General features: G+C 47.9%; 2 protein-coding genes across 4 annotated transcripts in view; one reads left to right on the top strand and one right to left on the bottom strand.

Moving 5' to 3' along the window:
• FOXJ2 (forkhead box J2) overlaps positions 1 to 13,538 on the top strand; it is a 34,649-nt gene extending 21,111 nt beyond the window's left edge. For 2 of the 3 annotated variants that reach the window (XM_032778701.2, XM_032778700.2), the window contains exons 4-11: positions 1,395 to 1,463; positions 1,831 to 1,971; positions 2,445 to 2,643; positions 7,027 to 7,356; positions 8,841 to 8,942; positions 9,491 to 9,691; positions 10,330 to 10,428; positions 11,035 to 13,538. In XM_032778701.2, the coding sequence (XP_032634592.1) occupies positions 1,395 to 1,463; positions 1,831 to 1,971; positions 2,445 to 2,643; positions 7,027 to 7,356; positions 8,841 to 8,942; positions 9,491 to 9,691; positions 10,330 to 10,428; positions 11,035 to 11,123 (1,230 nt within the window). In that variant the 3' untranslated portion in view covers positions 11,124 to 13,538. The remainder of the gene's footprint in view (positions 1 to 1,394; positions 1,464 to 1,830; positions 1,972 to 2,444; positions 2,644 to 7,026; positions 7,357 to 8,840; positions 8,943 to 9,490; positions 9,692 to 10,329; positions 10,429 to 11,034) is intronic. The other variant, XM_032778702.2, reaches the window with a different exon arrangement.
• Positions 13,539 to 16,096: 2,558 nt separating this feature from the next.
• C3AR1 (complement C3a receptor 1) overlaps positions 16,097 to 19,801 on the bottom strand; it is a 6,932-nt gene continuing 3,227 nt past the window's right edge. The window contains 2 exon segments of the mRNA XM_032778699.2: positions 16,097 to 16,925; positions 16,928 to 17,549. Of these exon segments, the coding sequence (XP_032634590.2) occupies positions 16,354 to 16,925; positions 16,928 to 17,537 (1,182 nt within the window). The 5' untranslated portion in view covers positions 17,538 to 17,549 and the 3' untranslated portion in view covers positions 16,097 to 16,353.

The raw sequence follows: 19,801 nt of genomic DNA, 5'->3' as shown, positions 1-19,801 counted from the left end.
AAATGAAATCCAAGCACCAGAGAGCAGAACTGATACTTGTTTAAAGCTGTTTTATAACTTTGGATTTTAAAAACAGTTGTTACCACCCACTGAACTTAAATACCCCAAAACAGTTGTAAGAAAAGCTCGCTTTGCTAAAAATTCAGCATCTCTGCACCTTCAGTAAGGGCTAAAGAGGAAATGCCCAACCTGCGTCTTTGAGTTCCCAAAGAAATTTTTTTTTATATATTACTAATGTAAATATATTGACAGGAACCTCATGAGTCTTTTTTTCTATATCATAATGCTTCAGAAAAGGGTCCAAGTCTAGATTTTTTTTTTCATTGCAGATCACCTTTAAGGGACTGGGTGCTCAGTTGACATCACTTAGGTTTCTAGGTAATACAGAATCATTATTTTGGGGATCACAGCTCATAAGGCTTAGTTAGTTATAATGCCCTGTTTCAGTAAACCCTAACTGACTGCGTGCTAGTGTGCCGGTTGGCCTTCACTTCTAAGGCCACCATGTCCTGCCTCTGTAATGATCAATCTAAATCACAATCAGAGGTTAGTAACAGTCCTAGAGTTTAAGGCCAGAAGGGGCCTCCACCTCAACTAGTCTGACCCCCTGTGTATCAGAGGCCACTAACACCTGCGTGCTAAATCCAGCAATCAAAATGAGACCAAACCAATGTGCACCACAGGCAGAGAATAGAAGGGACTGAGGTGCACAAGAGCCCCATGGCCCTGCAGTGGCATTGAAATGAGTGAGAGATACCCAGATAATCCTGGCAAGTGACCTGTACCCATATGCTGCAGAGGAAGGTGAAAAAAATCCAAGGTTGTTCCCAGTCTGACCTGGAGGAAGGTTCCTTCCCAACCCCACATATATTATCAGTTAGACCATGAGCCAGCCAGCCAAGCACCAAACCACAGTCTGGAGCTGGGTCTTCAGAAATTTCCTAGCAAACATGCTGTTAGGTCATCTTCCCCACTCTGATCATTAAAAATAGCTGAATTGGTCTATATTCTTATTCCTAACAAAGAAATTCCATGAAAGGCAGAGGACATTGATGGGGTGTGCTGGCATAAAGGATGTGCTAGGCCAGGCCATCTCCTGCAATGCTGGATCAGACCCTCCGTTTATGTTTTCTCTTGACCTGTCTCTCAAGTTAGCTGGCACCTGGAGCTTCAGAGGAAGGCATGAAACTCCCACAATAGCAATGTACTTCACTGTGCAGTCCTACACTACAGGAGGAAAACATCTTCCTGATGCCCAGCTGGCATTAGTTCATGCGCTGTAGCATGGACTTTGATGGCCCTGACAATTAATATGTTAGTTGATGTTGTGCGCTGTGGGTCTCAGTAACATCCTGCAGCAGGGAGTTCCTCTCACCATTGGGTTTTCTTTCCAGGGTTCTTACTGGACAATAGATTCCTGTCCAGATATCTCCCGCAAGAGGCGGCACCCTCCAGATGATGATGTGAGTGTGATTCTTTTCCGGGAGCAGATGAGGGAGGGCTGAACTCCGCTTTTACTCCAGAAAGGGGTGTTTCCAGGGCTAGCTTAGGGTCCTGGTGGGGGAACAGGATGTGTCTGTAGGGAGGTGAATATGGAGTCTGAATTCTCCTCTTGTCCCCACCATGTGGCTTCCATTGCTGTCACCCAATAGCACCAAATAGTCCTGTCTGAAGAGCAGCTTTGTCCTCTTGAATGTTCTTCCACTACAGCCAGTACCTCACTTTCCTAGCAGAAGCTTGTACATTGTGGGAGCTGGCTTCTCATCTGCAGCTTCCCTTCTCTGTCTGTTTCTGATTTCCTCTCCTCTTCTTGTCTCCCCCTGCTCACAGTTGTCACAGGACTCCCCAGAACAAGAGGCAAGTAAGAGCCCACGGGGGGCTGTCTCAGTCAGCACAGAAGCCTCTCTGCCCCCTGAGGCTACCCCTCAGCTATCACTGCAGAGCACCACACCCATTGCCAGCTACAGTCAGGTGAGTGGCAGAGGATGGGGCAGAGATGGGCAAAGGGGAAGGCAGGGTAAGGGAGAAAGGGGGACAGGGTGTCATAGATGGAAGAGTAAATCAGTGATGGGGAGGGCTATAGGGAAGAATGGAAACAATGGGTGAAAGAGGGGCTGAAGAGGGGAGATCAATGACCAGCAGGGAAGTAGGGAGGAAGTGGAACAGGGGAAAGGCGCAGACGAGGCAGGGATAAAGCCATTAGGGTGTGAAGTGGCTTGAGGATGGGCTGGAGCTAGTATGTTCTTGGGAGGGAGAGAAGGATGGAATCCCCCATTCTGGTAGGAGAGTTGCGAGGATTTTGAAGAGGAGACAGACAGGTGATATGGGATTTGCTGGGTGTTCTTTTTCTGGAAGCAACCCCCTACCTTCCCCCTCAAATTCCTGAAGTTACGAAGCCAACAATCTATATAGATATTTTTTCCATACTATTGTCTGGTCTTTAGCAGGGCACAGGGCCCGTGGATGTGGCAGCCACTGTGGCGGGAGGGCAGGGCCGTGAAGGGGCAGATGTGCCACCCCCACTCTACAGTACTAACCACGACTTCAAGTTCTCCTACTCTGAGATCAACTTCCAGGACCTGAGCTGGTCTTTCCGAAACCTCTACAAATCCATGCTGGAGAAATCATCCTCTTCCCAGCACGGTGAGTATCAGACCTAGACGCCTGACACATTGTCATTGTATGTGAGACCCTGTGATATCCTCTCGTGATGCCCCTCCCAGCATCTCTCAGTCACTTCCTCTTTCTAGCAGCATGTGAAAAGAGGGTTCCCCTGTTTTCAAATGCTCTAGCTCAGGGGTAGGCAACCTATGGCATGCGTGCCAAAGGCAGCACACCAGCTGATTTTCAGTGGCACTCACACTGCCCAGGTCCTGGCTACCGGTCCAGGGGGCTCTGCGTTTTATTTTAATTTTAAATGAAGCTTCTTAAACATTTTAAAAAGATTTATTTATTTTACATACAACACCGGTTTAGTTATATATTATAGACTTATAGAAAGAGACCTTCTAAAATGTTAAAATGTATTACCGGCACGTGAAACCTTAAATTAGTGTGAATAAATGAAGACTCGGCACAGCACTTCTGAAAGGTTGCTGACCCTTGCTCTAGGTCCTCCCTGCACACACACAATGTGTAGTCCAGAAATTCTCCATTCTCAGGCTGTCAGCTCGGGTGACCAGACAGAAAGTGTGAAAAATTGGGATGGGGATGGGAGGTAATAGGAGCTATATAAGAAAAAGACCCAAAAATCAGGACTGTCCCTATAAAATCAGGAGATCTGGTCACCTTACTGTCAGCCCTTCTCTCTCTTTCTGTAGAACTAACAATGATTTTTAAAAATATATGATGTTGAATCAAAAGGAACAAGAAAAATTCCTAAAGGGCTAGAGGGATCAGCTTGTGAATAAAGGCTTGAAAAGATAAATATGTGGAGGTCTGAGGTTGTGAATTACCATCTAAAGGTGCAAGTATTGTCTGGTTGTAAATCGCAGGAGACCGACAGTTATTTGGCATAAACTAGAAGTAGTGGGATGAAATTAGGCTGTGGATGGGTCTCTTCAAAGGAGGAGTTGCAAGTTCCCATCACTTGGTTCGCTTAAAAGTAGGACTGGACAAAGCCCTAAAGAATAACTGTAGGGGAAGGGACAGGGTGGAGTGGACAAGATATAACCTACTAATCCATTCTCATCTTGAATTCCTCTGGATTCTGTGATTCAGGGAACAGCCACCAGAGGGCAGTGTCACACTTGTGACAAGAATAGGGGATGCAGAAAACCTTGAACAATTTTAGCTTGCGGAACCTATATTTAAGTGAGACATCCTTGAAAAGATCAGTCTGGTATGAGTAGGGCAGTATTATTAAACCAGGACCTACTATATATCAATAATCACTCAACTTTCTGTCAGTCAGTCTTTCCACACTGCAGTCAAACTCTGCTGCTCTAGCAGGATCAAACAAACCTAGTAGCTGAAGGACTTCAGTGAGTCACAACTCTTCTGTGACAACAGTAATAATGATTTATTGTTTGTATTACCCTAACACCAACAAGCCCTAGTCATAGAGAGAGGCCCCATTGCGCTAGGTGCTGTACAAAAAGCCCAGCAGCTCTGATACACTAAGCAGCGTCGGATTTTGTCAGTATTTGGACACCAAAGGGAAACTCATGGTGCTGCAAGAAGTGGTGCTGGTGAGTTTACCCTCTGAGTCAGCACTGACCTCAGCACTAGGAGTACTGTGCTCACAGAGGTGCTGTTGTTGGTTAAGATGTAAAACCAAAGCCTACTTTTGATGATCGATTCAGGAGCCCCATTGCAGGGAATGGATAGCTCGGGGGTTTGGCAGTGGTATACTGGGCCTTTCATTTAGGTTGCTCAAATTCAAGTCCTGTTGATACTGACTGAAAACAGTTGTGGTGCATGTGACTTGTCTGGCTCTTCTCTGTTCTGTTCCCATCATTGCCAAAACTAGCTAATCCTTCCCTGGCAATCTTAGCTGAGAGCCAAAGGATTGAACCAGCCAGGGAGACTAAGCTCCCCTTTCACTCATGTTAGGGTTTTTGAAATCAGAGGAAGTTTCTGAGTGCTCAACTCTTCTGAAAATTAGGCCCCTTATTTAGGTGTCGAGCTATGGGCATAGCCTAACTTTTGGCAGCCAGTTTTGAAAATCTTGACGAGGAGTATTATCTCCATTCTCCATGCCAAAGTACTCCGTGGTAAATATTTATGCTGCCCTAAATTCCTTTCACAGCTTCAGTCAAAGGCAGTTTTTTGTCTCTTCTTCTGTGTTGTGTGGCTGTTAAACAGTTGCTGCCTTCCCCCCAGAGGCAGGTGCATTTCAGCAGTGTGAGAGTGACCCTTGTATATAACTCTGTAGAGCACTTTAGGATGAAAGCGGCTAGAGTAGTATTAGAAAACCCAGACCAAAAAAAATGGAGGTTATTCCTTTGTAGCAGTGACTTGAAGGTGACCTCGAAAGGCAAAACCAAGTGAGCATGTGCCCTTTTATGGTGACTTTTACAGTGTCCTAAAAAAGCCTGAGAAGTTGAGATGGGGTTGGGGTTTTTTTTGCTTGTTGGCCAACCAAAGCAAGATCTCCCATTCAGCTTGAGGGCAGGCATTTCTGTGTTGGGATGTTTGTCAGCAGCACAATACATTTGAATGCTGCATCTAATCAATTGCAAGATTTCAAGGAATGTTCTAGGCATTAATGGGCAGAACCCTGTAGATTTTGGTGAAGACTGGAAAACCAAAAGGAGAAAATGTCAGGCATGTAGAGCCTCTGGATCTGGTTAGCAGATCCAGCTGTTTCAGCCACCTCTGTAATTGTCTAGAGATCAAAGGACAAGTTGATGACAGTTATTAATACCTTCCTGCAAAACAATCTCCCCACCTCAGCTCTTCCCTTCTTTCCAATACAGTTTTAAAATGTTGACATCTTGAATGACATGTCCCAGACAGAAAGAAAAGAAATGAGAAGGGGTTGGGGAAGGAGGAGGGGAGGGGCGAGAATGAAGGTTCACGCAGAATTCTTGGGTGGGGGGGATGGGGAACTCTAGTGTAGGGGAGAGCCGAGGGTCCTGGTTGAAATACAGAGCCCCTAGAATGGGGCGAGGGGATGGGGAACAGTGATATTGTGGGGAGGAGACAATAACAATATATGGAGATACACCTATCTCATAGAACTGGAAGGGACCCCAAAAGGTCATCAAGTCTAGCCCCCTACCTTCACTAGGTACTGATTTTGCCCCAGATCCCTAAGCGGCCCCCTCAAGGATTAAACTTACAACCCTGGGTTTAGCAGGCCAATGCTCAAAGCACTGAGCTATTCCTCCCCTCTTGGACCAAAACTGGTTCTCTCGGTGAGGCATGGGGGTACACAGAGCCCCCTGGCATGGGGAATGGTGTGGAAGGGTTGCAGAGTCCTGAAATAGAGGAGATGGGAGTGTGGCACACAGGGAGTTAATGAAAGGCATAGAGGAAGACAAGAAGCGTCTGATGCAGGGGTAGGCAACCTATGGCATTGGTGCCGAAGGCAGCACGTGAGCTGATTTTCAGTGGCACTCACACTGCCCGGGTCCTGGCCACCGGTCCGGGGGACTCAACATTTTAATTGAATTTTAAATGAAGCTTCTTAAACCTTCTAAAAACATTATTTACTTTACATACAACAATAGTTTAGTTATGTGTTATAGACTTGTAGAAAGAGACCTTCTAAAAACATTAAAATGTATTACTGGCACGCGAAACCTTAAATTAGAGTGAATAAATGAAGACTTGGCACACCACTGCTGAAAGGTTGCCGACACCTGCCCTGATGTGTGCAATGCACTCAGCCGACAGAAACAACAAAGTGTGCAACCCTCTAGTTATTTACATTAGAGAAGTGGCAAAGATTCTAGCCCAAGTGCTTTTGAGCTACAAATGCAACAACAACAGCAACAACAAAAACCATACCACACCCACAGAAGGAAACTCAGGGGGGAAAAGGAACCAAATCTCACATGTCAACACTCACATCATCTAAATGTCTTGTCTAACTTCAGCTTTGTGCAACACGGTCTCCTCTAGCAGAACCACACGTATGTGATATTTCAGGAGAATGAGTTCAGTTTTGGTAAAACTGCATTAAATAAAAACGTGGTCATTACTTAGACCAGGAGTTCTCAAACTGGGGGTTGGGACCCCTCAGGGGGTCACAAGGTTATTACATGGAGGGTCATGAGCCGTCAACCTCCATCCCAAATCCCACTTTGCCTCCAGCATTTATAATGATGTTAAAATATATAAAAAAGTGTTTTTAATTTGTAAGGGGAGTGGGGTGTCACACTCAGAGGCTTGCGGTGTGAAAGGGCTCACCAGTACAACAGTTTGAGAGCCACTGACTTAGACCATGGAAAGGCCTGGGTCATGTGCTATCTGAGCACGTTATTAGTGAAAATGGGATGAGGTCACACACAGGCAGGTGTTTGAGCTTGGCAGCCACCTTACCCACATTTCTTAACTCCTGTTACCCTCTCCTTGCAGGTTTCTCTTCTCTCCTTGGCGACATGCAGCCTTCCAATCACAACTACTATATGTACCAGCAGCAGCAGGGCCCCTCATCAGTGGGGGCTGCTCCCCCACTCCACACCCCAAGCCCAGAGGGCTGTCCACCCCAGGGGGGCAAGCAGCAGGGTGGCGATGGCTATGGCCCCCCACCTGTGATGTCCATGCACCCACCCCCGATGCAGCATGGAGGGTACCACCAGCACCAGCAGCACCACCCGCACACCCACCCACAGCAGCAGCAGCACCAACACCAGCAGCACCAGCAGCAGCAGCAATCACAGGCTTCAATCAACAACGCTGGCTTTGGTGAGCTGCAGGTGGTGAAGGGAGCTGCTGGGGGCAGAGGGGGCTGGGATAGTGTTGGGTTCAGTGGTGAGCTCCCCCACAGCAGCGCCCATGCACTACAGAAGATGAGATACAAAGGGTGGGGAGAGGCTGAAACTCAGGTCTGAGTGAACTTGGAAACTCCATTCCCCTTTTGCCTCCAGCAGAGGGGGATCCAGCCCCACAAGGCATGGGGTGCAGAAATGAGGGGGGACTTGAGTACTAAATGACTAGGGAAGCTGAATTCCTGTCCAGTGCAGATTTAGGGTCTTTTGGCAAGTAATGGACAGGGCCAGGTTCTGTTTATTTTGTATTACATGGGGGGAGACAGGGTTGGGTTAACTTTTTGTGGGCCCGGCGCCAAACATATTTGTGACCCGCAATGGAGCATGGCAGGGGGAGGTTGGTTCCTGAGCAAGGGGTTGGCCCAGGAAAATGGGGCATGGCATGGCAGAGGTGGTCCTGCCCTGCCCATGCCAGTGCGAGGGCACTGTTTACAAACCAGTAGTCGCCAGATGCACACTGGCCTGCCTGGCCCTGTGTTGCCAGCCTACCCCTTCCCCTCCGGGGCAGGACCACGCCACGCCACACAGCCCCCCCCCCCCAACACTCCCTGACTCCCTATGCCCAGTGCCCCCCAGACCCACTATGCCCAACGCCACCCCCACCACAAATGCACAGCACCCTGCACAGAACCCTCACTCCCTAGTGCCCCAGCATATACAGATCTCCCCCGCCCACCACTGCCCAGTGTCCTTCCCCACAGCCCCACCACCGCAACTACATAGTAACGCCCACAGACCTCCCCCCACTGCCCAGCACCCCAATACACACAGACCTCCTCCCACTGCCCAGCGCCCCTCCCAACAGACCCCTCACTGCCTAGCACTCCAAACACACAAGCCTCCCACACTGCCCAGCACCCCCCAACAGACCCACTCCCTCACACCCTGCCCCCTGGGCGCACTCACTGGCCCTGCTATGCCAGCTCAGAGCAGGAATCCTCCCTCCCATCACAGTGCTAGGGAGCAGGACCGCTGAAGCTCAGGAGCACAGAGTAGTCCCGTCCCCCGGGGCCCGACCTGGCCCTGCCTGCGTGGCGCTGGTGCCTACAGTGGAGGAGGCATTTCCTTGCAGTGGCGAGAGGGGGAGGAGCCGCTGGCTTCCCCAACCCACCGCTTCTGCAGAGTGGCAGGGAGAGGCTGAGGGCTCCTCTCTGCCCTGTCACTGGCAGGCAGTCACTGGGGCCGGAGAGGAGCACTCAGCCGTTGGCCGGCCAAGAGGAGTGAGCAGTGGCCAGAGGTGGAGAGGAGCCAGCAGCTGAGGGTGCAGCGCAAGTGGAGTGGGCTGGGCCAAGGCCCCTTTTTGTGGATGGGACTGGCGCCACTGGTGCGTTTGTAAACCTGGTACTGGTGGAAGAAGAGGGGGGTTACTCCTTTGTAATGTCTTGTCTGCCTGGCTTACAGCATTCCCCCCTGAGTGGTGCTCCAACATTGACTCCCTGAAGGAAAGCTTCAAGATGGTGAACCGGCTGAACTGGTCTAGCATTGAACACTCCCAATTCTCAGGTCAGTGGGAGATCCCATCTCTTGCTTGGCCCAGTGGGAGACCCAGGTTCAATTCCCTGCTCTGCCACACACTTTCTGTGTGACCTTGGGCAAGTCACTCAGCCTATCTGGGCTTCAGTTCCCATCTGTACAATGGAGATAATAGCATTGCCCTGCCTCATGGATTGTGGGGAGGAGAAATCCATTCAAGGTTTTTGGGGCCCTCAGATACAGTGTTGATGGGGGCAGCTAGAAGATAGATGAATGACTTCCCAGTCCCTTCTGCTGCTTGTCCCACTCATGTGTCAGAGACAATACGCTGCAACTAGAAAAAGGGAGCTCCCCAGAGTGCACAGCGGAGATTAGAGGCATGCATGGGGTGGGGAAGCCCTGAGTGTAAAGAAAGGGACTTTATGAGGGGATACAGCTGTGAGAAAGGAAATGGTGAGCCCCTGAGTGTGAGGAAAGGAGGATTCCCAGGGGAGTACCCATAGGGTTAGGGATTAGGCAAGGGGAGGGAGCAATATACATGAAGTAACTGGATTTCATCCCCTCCATTGGCCTTGCAGAGCTGATGGAGAGCTTGCGCCAGGCTGAGCGGAAGAACTGGACCCTGGATCAGCACCACATTGCCAACCTCTGCGACTCCCTCAATCACTTTCTAACCCAGACTGGTCAGCTCCCTCACCTGGGGGGCCCTCAGCAGCCCCCCCGAATCTCTGATTCTTGCGCCCTGAATAGTGGCAAGCAGGAGCAGTCCATGAACCAAGGTACACAGTAGGGTGGGCAGGAAGGGGACCCAGGATGCCATGCAAATGGATGAGGCAGATTCCCAGTTGTGTAGAGGTGGTGGACACCTTGTCACCATGCTAAGCACCAGGGCACTGAAAAGTCCAGTGCTGCGCTGCTCAAAAATACTCAGTCTTTGGCAGTCTCTTTCATACAGACTGTGTACCACCCAGTCCTTAATTTGTAATGAAAGAGGTGCTGGGGCTCAGCCCTGACCAGCCTTGGCACAAATTAAGCACTGGAGAGAAGAAGACGATCTCCCCTGCATTGAAGATCCTGTGGTAGGAGAGAGAGTAGGATGATGTTCTATGAGGAGCAGACAAGGGCAGTGTAGAGAGATTATGGCCTTGCAGCAGCTTGATTTTGACCCGACTTGGGACATGTCAAGGGAGGGGGCGATGGGAAAAAATTCCCCACTTTAACCCAGTAGAATAACAGTATCGTTTCGGTACCGTGGCTGAGCTGTAACACATTGTCAGGACCTGTCCATTGAACACTTCCTGATTCTCCCTGGCGTGTGTCAGTCAGTCTGTTCTGCAGCTGAGCTGCGAAGCCCAGTCAGTGCCAGGCAAGCTGGGTGAGGGGATCACTCACTGTTCCTTTCCCTTTCCTTTGGCAGTGAACTCTTATGGTCAGCCTCAGCCTCCCCATCTCTTCTCTGGGCCATCTCCTATGTACCAGATTTCGACCCAGGACAATCCAGGGTATAATCGCCCAGGTAAGGAGTGAAATGATGGCATGTTATTACAACTCCCACCCCAGCTGTCTCAGCCGTCCAGCAGCACATGCTGGAAGGGCCTTTCTCCTCTGCTGTCAGAGAGCTGGAGTGGGGCTGAGGGAGCCTAGACTGCAGGAGGTCCACCAGCAGGACACTGCCACAGCACTGGGGACAGCAAGCTCAGTTGCCTGACTCGTCTCACCCCCCATCTTGTTCCCATTCCCACCGCTTTCCCATAGCTGGGTGCTCACTGGGCACTGCTGTGAGGGAGTTCATGTTGACAGACTCCTTAGGCCTTAGTTAGATGCTGAACCGTGTTCAGGGCAGCTCATAGGGCAGCTCCCATTGCTGCAATTACCCTTAAACCGCATGACCCCTGTAACAGGGTGGTTACCCCACTCCTGCCCTGAAGGGCTTAAAACACTGCCTCAAGGTGGCAACGTGTGCTGCCTGAGGGGGAGTGTGTCCCGGCAGGTCACTCCTTGGGGAAGTTCACACCACCTGAGTCCTTCCCCTTTTATTGTTCCCAAGAACCCAGTAGGACAAAGCTTGACTTCTCCTCTAACCATCACTTTCCCTTTTCCTCCCTCTTCCACCTCCACTCAGCTCACCATCTGGTCCCCCGGCCTCCAGTCCCTCCTCCAGGCGCCAATGAGGAAATCCCTGACGATTTCGACTGGGACTTGATCACCTAGCGTGTTACAGACTTGAGAGCCCGTCCCTTGTGAGGGACCTGGGAGGGAAGGGGGGCATGGGGTGAAAGGTCGCAGGTCCAGCTGCCCATGCCTCCCTGCCTTGCCTGTATATAGATATATATTCTCTCTCTGCGCCAGAGAAGACACCGCAAGATGCTGCCGAAGATAATCCTTCCTTGCGTCCTGTTTTACCTTTTTTTTTTTCTTTTGTTCATTATTATTATTATCAGTAATCGAGCACGGCTCTCCCCCACATCAGATCGGCTCCCCCACATTGTGTGGTGCGCTGCGTGGGGTGGAGGGTGGAGAGATGGCTCCCTGGTACCATGACAAGACCTTGGAAGGCCGAAACCTCAAGAGCATCTTTCTCTGCCTCCCTCATTTTGCATTTTACAATCCCTCTTTGCTGGTGAATCTGTTGTATTGGCTACCGGGGTGAGAGAGCCTAGTGGACCCTGGGAGCCTGTAATTATGTTGTTTTGTAAATGTTGTAAAGGTCAGGGGCTCAAAGGGACATTGGAGGGGTGATTTTAGCTCCATGATCATTCTCACACCAGCAAGGGACGGCAAGAGGAAGAGGGAAGACCCTGAAGATAAAGAAAACAGAATCTCTGCAGGGGATGAGCTACAGCTGGGATTTGGGCCGAGCTGGGAGAGGGAGGCCCTGAGTGCAGAAAAAGGAGAGTTTCAAGCACAGATGCATTTGGGATTCAGAGAACACTGCCATTTGTAAGGAGATCAGAGGGAAACTGACTTGTTTTCTGTGCTGACTTTTGTGGTCTCTGGGAATGTGAAGCCCACCAGTCAAGTAGGGGAAGCTCAGCAGGTGTATTTTGCACCAGCATTGGGGGGATCAGGTACAACACATCAAATAGCATTCCCCAGGGCTTTTAACGTCACCATTAGCCCCCCCCACCTCCCCGGCGCCCCTACAGATATGCAGTGAGGCTTTTATTTGCATCTCCAAAGAAGACACCTGCAAATTAGGAAGCATTCCCCCTACCTTCTCAGTTCTTGTTCAAGTTAGTTATTCCCCCTGTTAATTTCTTTGGAAACTGTCCTTGCCAGTGGTGTAAGGATGCAAGCAAAGTGAGTCTTATCTGCATAAATACCTGCTCAGTGGTTCCCACTGGGGAGCAAACCAAGGATGGAAAGAAGAAGCCACTGCTCAAGAGTTGAGGGAGATTTGGGGACTTGTAGGTTAGAGAATGGAGTCGTCCTCCCATTGCCACTTTTCCCCCAGCCCCAATTTAAGAGGTGTGAGGCTTCACAGTTTGTACGTTTCAGAAGCATAGATGACAGGACAGGAGATGTTTGTCAGATATTTAAACTGCACAGCCAAAGGGAGGAATGGGGAGGATGGGAAGAAGCACTGTTGAAGCAGAAATGAGTGTTGAGCTGCCCTTTCCCCAGCTGTGTCCCCTGGCTGTCCCCCTGTTTCTAGCGTGGCTCTGTTCTGTCAAACTTCTTGTTTCCTCTTTCTGTTTTGTAGCCCCCTAGCCCCTGTTTACTGGTGAGGGGAACCAAGTTGGAAGCAAACCATCATGGGCACTCAACATGCCAAGGGTGGGGGAGATAATTTAGCATCACTATATAATTTGCTGTTGAGATAAACCAATTGGATCTTTGTCGGGAAGATGGACAGTCTTGGATTTGATGGGGGGTGGGGGGTACTGTTTTTTGTTGTTTTTTTTTTTTAAGTGGGGGTAGTCATCACTGAGCATTCCCAAGAGAAGTGAGGAATCCCAGAGCCGACTTCAGCATGGAGTTAGCCAGCAGTTCGCTCTGCTGCCCAGGATGGGAATGATAAGACCAGGAAGCCATGTTCAGTTGGGTTTCGTGTGGCGCAGAGCTGCAGAGATCACCTCCCTCCAGGTGCCACTCAGTGCTTTGCAGGAGTTCCAAAGCCGGGCACCATGGAAATTGTCAGGAGCGCTTGGCCTTTCAGAAACCCTGAAAACCAAACCTGAAAGCAAACCAAGAATGGCTCCTTTGCGCAGTCAAGTGCTCCTCACTTGCAATAGTCCATTATGCCTGTGTTTCATAATTCAGTGCGCCTTATTTGCATATTGTAAATATATATGCGGTCAGTAGTGCAAACCAGGCCTCATCCCCCAACCCTGAAATTGACCGTGCATCCATTTGTGGCAGATGGCATCGGATTTTGACACGCATGGAGTCAAAGGGCTTCGCACCTAGAACTGCACTGCAAAGCTGTGACATAGCCTGTCAGGAGTGAAAGGATGCAGTCAACGGAGATGCAGCCTGCAAGCGAGAGGAGTCCCTTGCACACCCTTGCACTGTTGGTGTGGCCATGATGCTTTGTGTCAAAGAGAGAGGAGAGGGGGTGGTCCTCATGAGTTTATTTTTGTGCATGCTTCTTAATAAAAACAAAAAGTAATGTTATTGTTTAAACCTTTTGGTGCTCGGTGTTGAGTTATTTTCAGTGCGGCTGGTCAGGTGAAATTCACCTGCCCTTTGGTTGCCCAGTCACCCAGTTTTATGAGATCCCTTTGCAGTCAGCTTTGGAATTAACTGTCTTGAGTGATTTTTGTATCGCCTGCAAACCTTGCCATCTTACTTGTTACTCCTTTTTCCAGATCATTTATCAATATGTTGAACACACTGGTCCCACCAGAGATGCTGGGGGGACCCCACTTACCTCTCTCCACTGTGAAAACTGATTATTAACTTTTTACACTGTTTCTTTGTCTTTTAACAGTTACTGATCCATGAGAGGACCTTTCCCTCTTATCCTATGACTACTTACATTTGCTTAAGAACTTTGGTGTGGGACTTTATCAAAGGCTTTCTGAAAGCCCAAGTAACAGTAGTCACTGGATCACCCTTGTCATGTGCTTGTTGACCCCCTCCAAGAATTCTAGTAGATCGGTGAGGCAGGATTTTTCTTTCCCCCACATGTCACGTTCATGCTCTGTGTTTGGTAATTCGTTCTTTACTATAGTTTCAATAGTTTGCCTAGTACTGAAGTTAGGCTTACTGGCCTGTAGTGTTCAGGATTACTTCTTAATGCCAATTCTTTAAAGGACTTCACATTTCTTTCCTCCAGTCATCTGTACAGAGGCTGATTTAAGATAGGTTACATACCACAGTTAGTAGTTAAACTGTGGTGCCCAAAACAGAACACAGTATCCACATGAGACCTTACTAGGGCTGAATAGAATGGAACAGTTACCTCCTGTGTCTTAATACAGCACTCATGTTAAACACACTAGAACATTAGCCTTCACATTGTTGGCTTGTATTCAATTGTGATCCACTATAACTCCAGATCCTTTTCTACAGTACTTCCATGTAGCTGGTTATTCCCGTTTTTGCAGGTGTGCATTGATTTTTCTTTCTTAAATAATGTACTTTGCATTTGGCTTCTTTGAATTTCATTTTGTTGAATTCAGACCAAATCTACAATTGTTTATGGTCATTTTGGATTCTAATCCTGTCCTCTAACGTCTTTGCAACCCTCTCAGTTGATGTCATCTGCAAAATTCATAAGTACACTCTCTATTATCTGAGCCATTAATGAAAATATTGATGCACCGACCTAGGATTACCCCAGTTGGTACCATGAGATGCTCTCCTCCTCTTCACATTTTAACAGCAAACCATTGATAACTCCTTGAGTGAGTACAGTGTTTCAACCACTTGTGCATCTGTCTTATACTAACTTAATCTAGACCACAGTTCCCTAGTTTGCTTATGAGAATGTCACATGACACGTGTCAAAACCTTACTAAAGTCAAGATATATCACGTCTACTGCTATCCCTCCCTTGCCCCCCATTCACTAGGCTAATAACAGTGTCAAAGAAGGTAACTAGGTTGGTTTGGCGATGATTTGTTCTTGGCAGATCCATGTTGGCTGTTGCTTACCACCCTATTATCCACTAGGTGTTTAATAATCTGTCCCAGTATCTTTCCAGATATTGAGTTAGGCTCACTGGTCTGTAATCTCCTGAGTCTTTTGCTCCTCTTTTTAAATATAAAGCACTATGTTTGCCCTTCTCGCAGTCTCTGGACCTACCTGCCTCCATGAGTTCTCAAAGATAATTGCTAGTTTATATCTGATCAGAACTGTGGCTTTCGCCCATCTTGCTTTCACTGAAGGAAAACAGGCTTTTTGTGTACATGAGTTATACCATGTGTGTCCTTTCTCGTGTCTCACAGCATACAGTTTGAATTCAGGACACCACCTTCCAAGCCATCTCACTTCTGAATTTTACAGAAGGGTGACTCAGCTCAGCCCTACTCAGGGTTACCTGCTGGATGGCAGTCGCTGCGTGATACTTGGTACCAGCGGCTTTAGATGCAGTAGGGACATCTCCATGATTGGTGGGATCTACCTCAATTGCCTCATCACTGTATCTCAGGTTGTAATATCAAGGGACTTCTAAAGCATAAAGGAGGGTCCTATTTCTAATGAACTCATGTCCCAGCATGAGGTTTGTTTTTCAGGAAATTCCCCTATTGCCCCAGTTATTGATTCTGTGCAGTGATGTATTATATGCGATGTAGAAACTCTCCTTAAGCTGCCATGAAAATAAGAGAAGTGGCTTTGGGGACAGGATAGTAGGAAGGAAGGCCATGGTTAACTGAAACTGAAAGACCTAGGAATACTGGCCTGAAAGGCAGCTTCCAATGCTGAGACCAGGTAGGGATGTCTGTTACAATGCACTGTTGTGAGGAAAACTAGAATTCAGAGGACACTCCTGCTGGGCACTGCTGTGAAAAAGTTCAGGGTCCAACTGAGCAGAGTTAGGGTGGGGACAGGTACAATGACAAATTCCAGGAGAAATGTCGAAGTTACTTCTCCCTGTAATTTAGCAGGTACAATGATGTGATACTGCTCTAATAGTAGTACATAGATATTCTGCAACCACATTCTTATTCAGTAATGTCAAAGGAGTAACTATACATAATCCACCACACATCTAACAAGTGCAATTCTCTCTCTAAATAGGGGCTCTCTGTCTCCCTTGTATGTCTCATCAGAAGATTCCTGTTTTTGGCATGTCTAACTCCTCTCTTCAGGAGGCTATTCAATGGGAGGTTGGCCTTCTCGGAACTGCCCCAGTCCCCATGGGCATCTCATACAGCTTATAGTCAAACTCATTGTTCTGGCTCTGCTGTCCTAAAGCAAAAAGTCACTGCCATAGAAACTGCAAATGTGTCCCTCCGCCCCCGCCCTGGGAATGCTGTCTAGAAGCCCCGTTTTAGAGGGTGTTGCTGCTGAAATCCCTGTCTGCTGAAGTCTTGGTCCTGTCCCGTGAGTAGGAAGTGGAGCGTGTAACTTCCTCGCTGAAGGCACCCTCCAAGATGCCCTGTACTGATTGACGTGCCTTCTGCCTGAAGTCCCGCCCCACAAATACGTAGAGCAAAGGGTTGATGCAGCTGTTTGCATAGGCCAGTGCTATAGAGAGGTGGTCCCACAGTGCTACTGCCTCCCTAAATCCAGTGCCTGGCATAGCTAGGAGAGACAGTACCCCAACTACATGGAATGGAGCCCAACAGACAAAGAAGGCAACCACCACAACCAGGATCACTCGTAGGGTCTTACCACGGGGTTTGGTAAATCGGGCTCCATGCATCTTGATGACTATAAGGATGTAGCAAGCTGCCATTATGCTAAAGGGAAGAAGGAAGCCAAAGACAATCCTGGTAATATTTATGGCCAGTAAGGTGGTTGGCTGACTGCTGTAGGAGATGTAATCATTCAAGTTCCCCAATAAGATAGTATCATTGTACAGGGTGCCAGGAATATCAGTGCTGGAGAAACCACCAGGATATCTGGGGTTATGCCAAAGCTCATGGCTGAATAATTCCCATAATCTATATAATCTTCATAATCCTTATCATCTCCAAATTGATAATTACAAACAGTTTTGCCAAATTCATCTTTGAAGGTCTCACGGTAGAGGAAGGCAGGACAACACATAATGAAGGCCAAGAGCCAGATACAGCAGCACATCGCTGTTGCAAGCCTCACGTTACGGTGGTTCTGACACCAAACTGGCTTCATCACCATCAGGCACCGGTCAATGCTGATGGCAGTGAGGAGGAAGACACTGGCAAACATGTTGAGGATGATGGCTGATGGGATAACCTTGCAGAGGAAGTGGCCATATGGCCAGTACTCATGAAGGATCAGGTGAATGATGGAGAATGGCAGAGACACGCAGCACAGGAAGTCAGCGATGGCAAGGTGCAGGAACCACACAGTGTTCACGGTCCGCTTCATTTTCAGGCCAGCCACCCAGATCACCAAGCCATTGCCCAGGAGGCCCAGGATAAAGGTGAGAATGAAGATAATTAAGGAACCAATGATTTCTGGTGCGTACTGTAGTGTGGCACCATCATCTGGCTTGTATGTGCTGTTACTACTCAGGAGCAGAGACATAGTCTTTAGATACTGGTGGGAAAAAAACAGAAGATCATTTGCTATTAACACCATTAACACACCCCACTGCCAGCTGTATGTGCCCAACCCCAAGATTACACTTTCTGTATGTATCCAAACATCCTTGTGTGGGTTGTGAGCAGTCGGGATTGAACCTAGAAGCTATAAGTATGAAAGCACAAGTCCCCCCTACTGCCTGAGCAGGAAGACCTGGCTGTACTAGTGCAAAGGCTGTTGCAAAATCCTACATCTCTATGCGGTCTAGCCACTAGAAGTGGTCATAGTGCCACAGTATAAGTGTTGGTGTACTCAGGTTCTCCTATGTCCAAAATCGCCTTTAATGCCAGTACTATCCTTAGTGAGGTTATCCTTTATTTACGCTCTCCGTTACCCTAATTCCAGCTGTCCCTCCTCATCTCCTTTTAACTCTCTAAAAAATATATATAATTATCTCTTTTACTGGAAAAACTCAGTCTTAGTTCATCTTTCCTTTAAAATAGAAGTGGTTTCCTCTCTCTTGGATAGTGAGATTTATGCCTTGAAAGCAATTTTTGTATTCCCATGAGCCTCTGATTTGCAACTGTTTCCATGATGTAATAATTAAAACCATGGAGTCAGCGATTCCATACAGAAGGGGACATTGTCAGCAAAAGTCTTGTGTAGATCTTCCCTCTCCCCTGCTTTCCTAGCCAATGCAGCTTAATCCTGAGCATTCCCCAACCCCCACTATTCCAAGGAAGGAGAGACACAGGATGAAGAGTAAGAAATAGATGGATAGAAAAAGAGAGGTAAATAAAGAGAACTATTGAGAAAAGAAGAGAAATTGGAATAAGGAATAATAACAGGACTTAATAGATCTCAAAGACCTCTACCTACATCAGAAAGTGTCATTAGATGGCACTTAGTCCTGCCATGATTGCAGCAGTCTGGACTAGATGACATCTCAAGGTCCCTTCCAATCCTATGATTCTATGATTATCTCCAGATGAAGAAAGAGGCACGGAGAGATTAAAGTATAGTTTTACTCTGAATAGTGGCAATGTAAAAACAACACCTCTCCCTCAGCCCTTGGATGTGTTCAGAACAGATTTACGCACTTGAATGACTAAAATAGTTTTGACTGCTTTTCACTCGTGTTCACCTAGCGGAGCCAAGATAGCTCAGTGAGAGGCAGCTTCATTCTATTTCTTCCTGTGCATTAACAGAATTGTTCACAAGTTCCAGGCAGTTAGACTGATGCCAGACCCTTAAAGAGAATCAGGTTGCAGAAGTATCACTGAGGACATGATCAGAAGATAGTGAAGTTGCACAGGGGTTATCAAGAGTCTAATTCAGCATGCAACATCTTCATTATTGCTGGTAAAGCATGAGAAGGAGAGAACCTAGCGTGATTCTATTGTTATCATCATTAGAAATCTCTGTTACATTAGCAACTAGGCTCCAATCAGGCACTGAACACACATAATAAAAATTAAACACACCCTGCCCCAAAGAGTTTACAGTCTGTAACATACGATGGGACAAAAGATGGATGAAACACCAAGGAGGGGAGGACAAGGTAAACAATGAAATAATGATTAACATAAACAGCAGTCTTACCACATCAGCTGCCTACCCATTGTCAAGAGATCTTTAGGCATCACAGCAGAGGTGAGTTTTAAGAAGGGATGCTATGGATTGTGATTGGGGAGCTGCTCCCAGGAAAAGGGCAACATAGCTGAAAGCATGAAGGTGCTTGAGAAAAGTGGCCAATAAAGGCTTGGAAAGGGAGGGCTAAGCTGCCTTCAGAGTAAAGACTGGTAGTTTGTATTTGATACAGTGAAGAAGGGAGAGCCAGTGGAGGGAAACAAAGGGGTGGTGGGAGATTTTTACCACAGTTCCCTAGATGGCCCCCTCAAGGAAATAAACTCATAACCCTAGGTTTAGCAAGCCAGTGCTCAAACCACTGAGCTATCTCTCCCCCAAGTGGACTGTGCTACGTCAATAGGAAAGCTTCTCCCACCAACATATTTGCTGCCTCCTGGGGAGCTGGATTAACTACGCAGGGGGAGAAGCTCTCCCATTGGCATAGGAGCATCCTCAATAAGCACTGCGGTGGTGCAGATGCACTGGTGCTACTGTGGCACTGTACGTGAAGACAAGCCCCAAGTTTGTTGGGCTGGGAGTTAGAAAAAAAGGACATTGTTTTACTTGTCACCTGAGCAAATTTGATACATACATATGTGACATTATTGATATAAACTGGGACCACACAGAACATGGTT

Source organism: Chelonoidis abingdonii, chromosome 1 (assembly GCF_003597395.2).
Source record: "Chelonoidis abingdonii isolate Lonesome George chromosome 1, CheloAbing_2.0, whole genome shotgun sequence".
Lineage (NCBI taxonomy): Eukaryota > Metazoa > Chordata > Testudines > Testudinidae > Chelonoidis > Chelonoidis abingdonii.
Note: the sequence above shows the minus strand (reverse complement) of the source record. Positions and strands in the feature narration are given on the sequence as shown.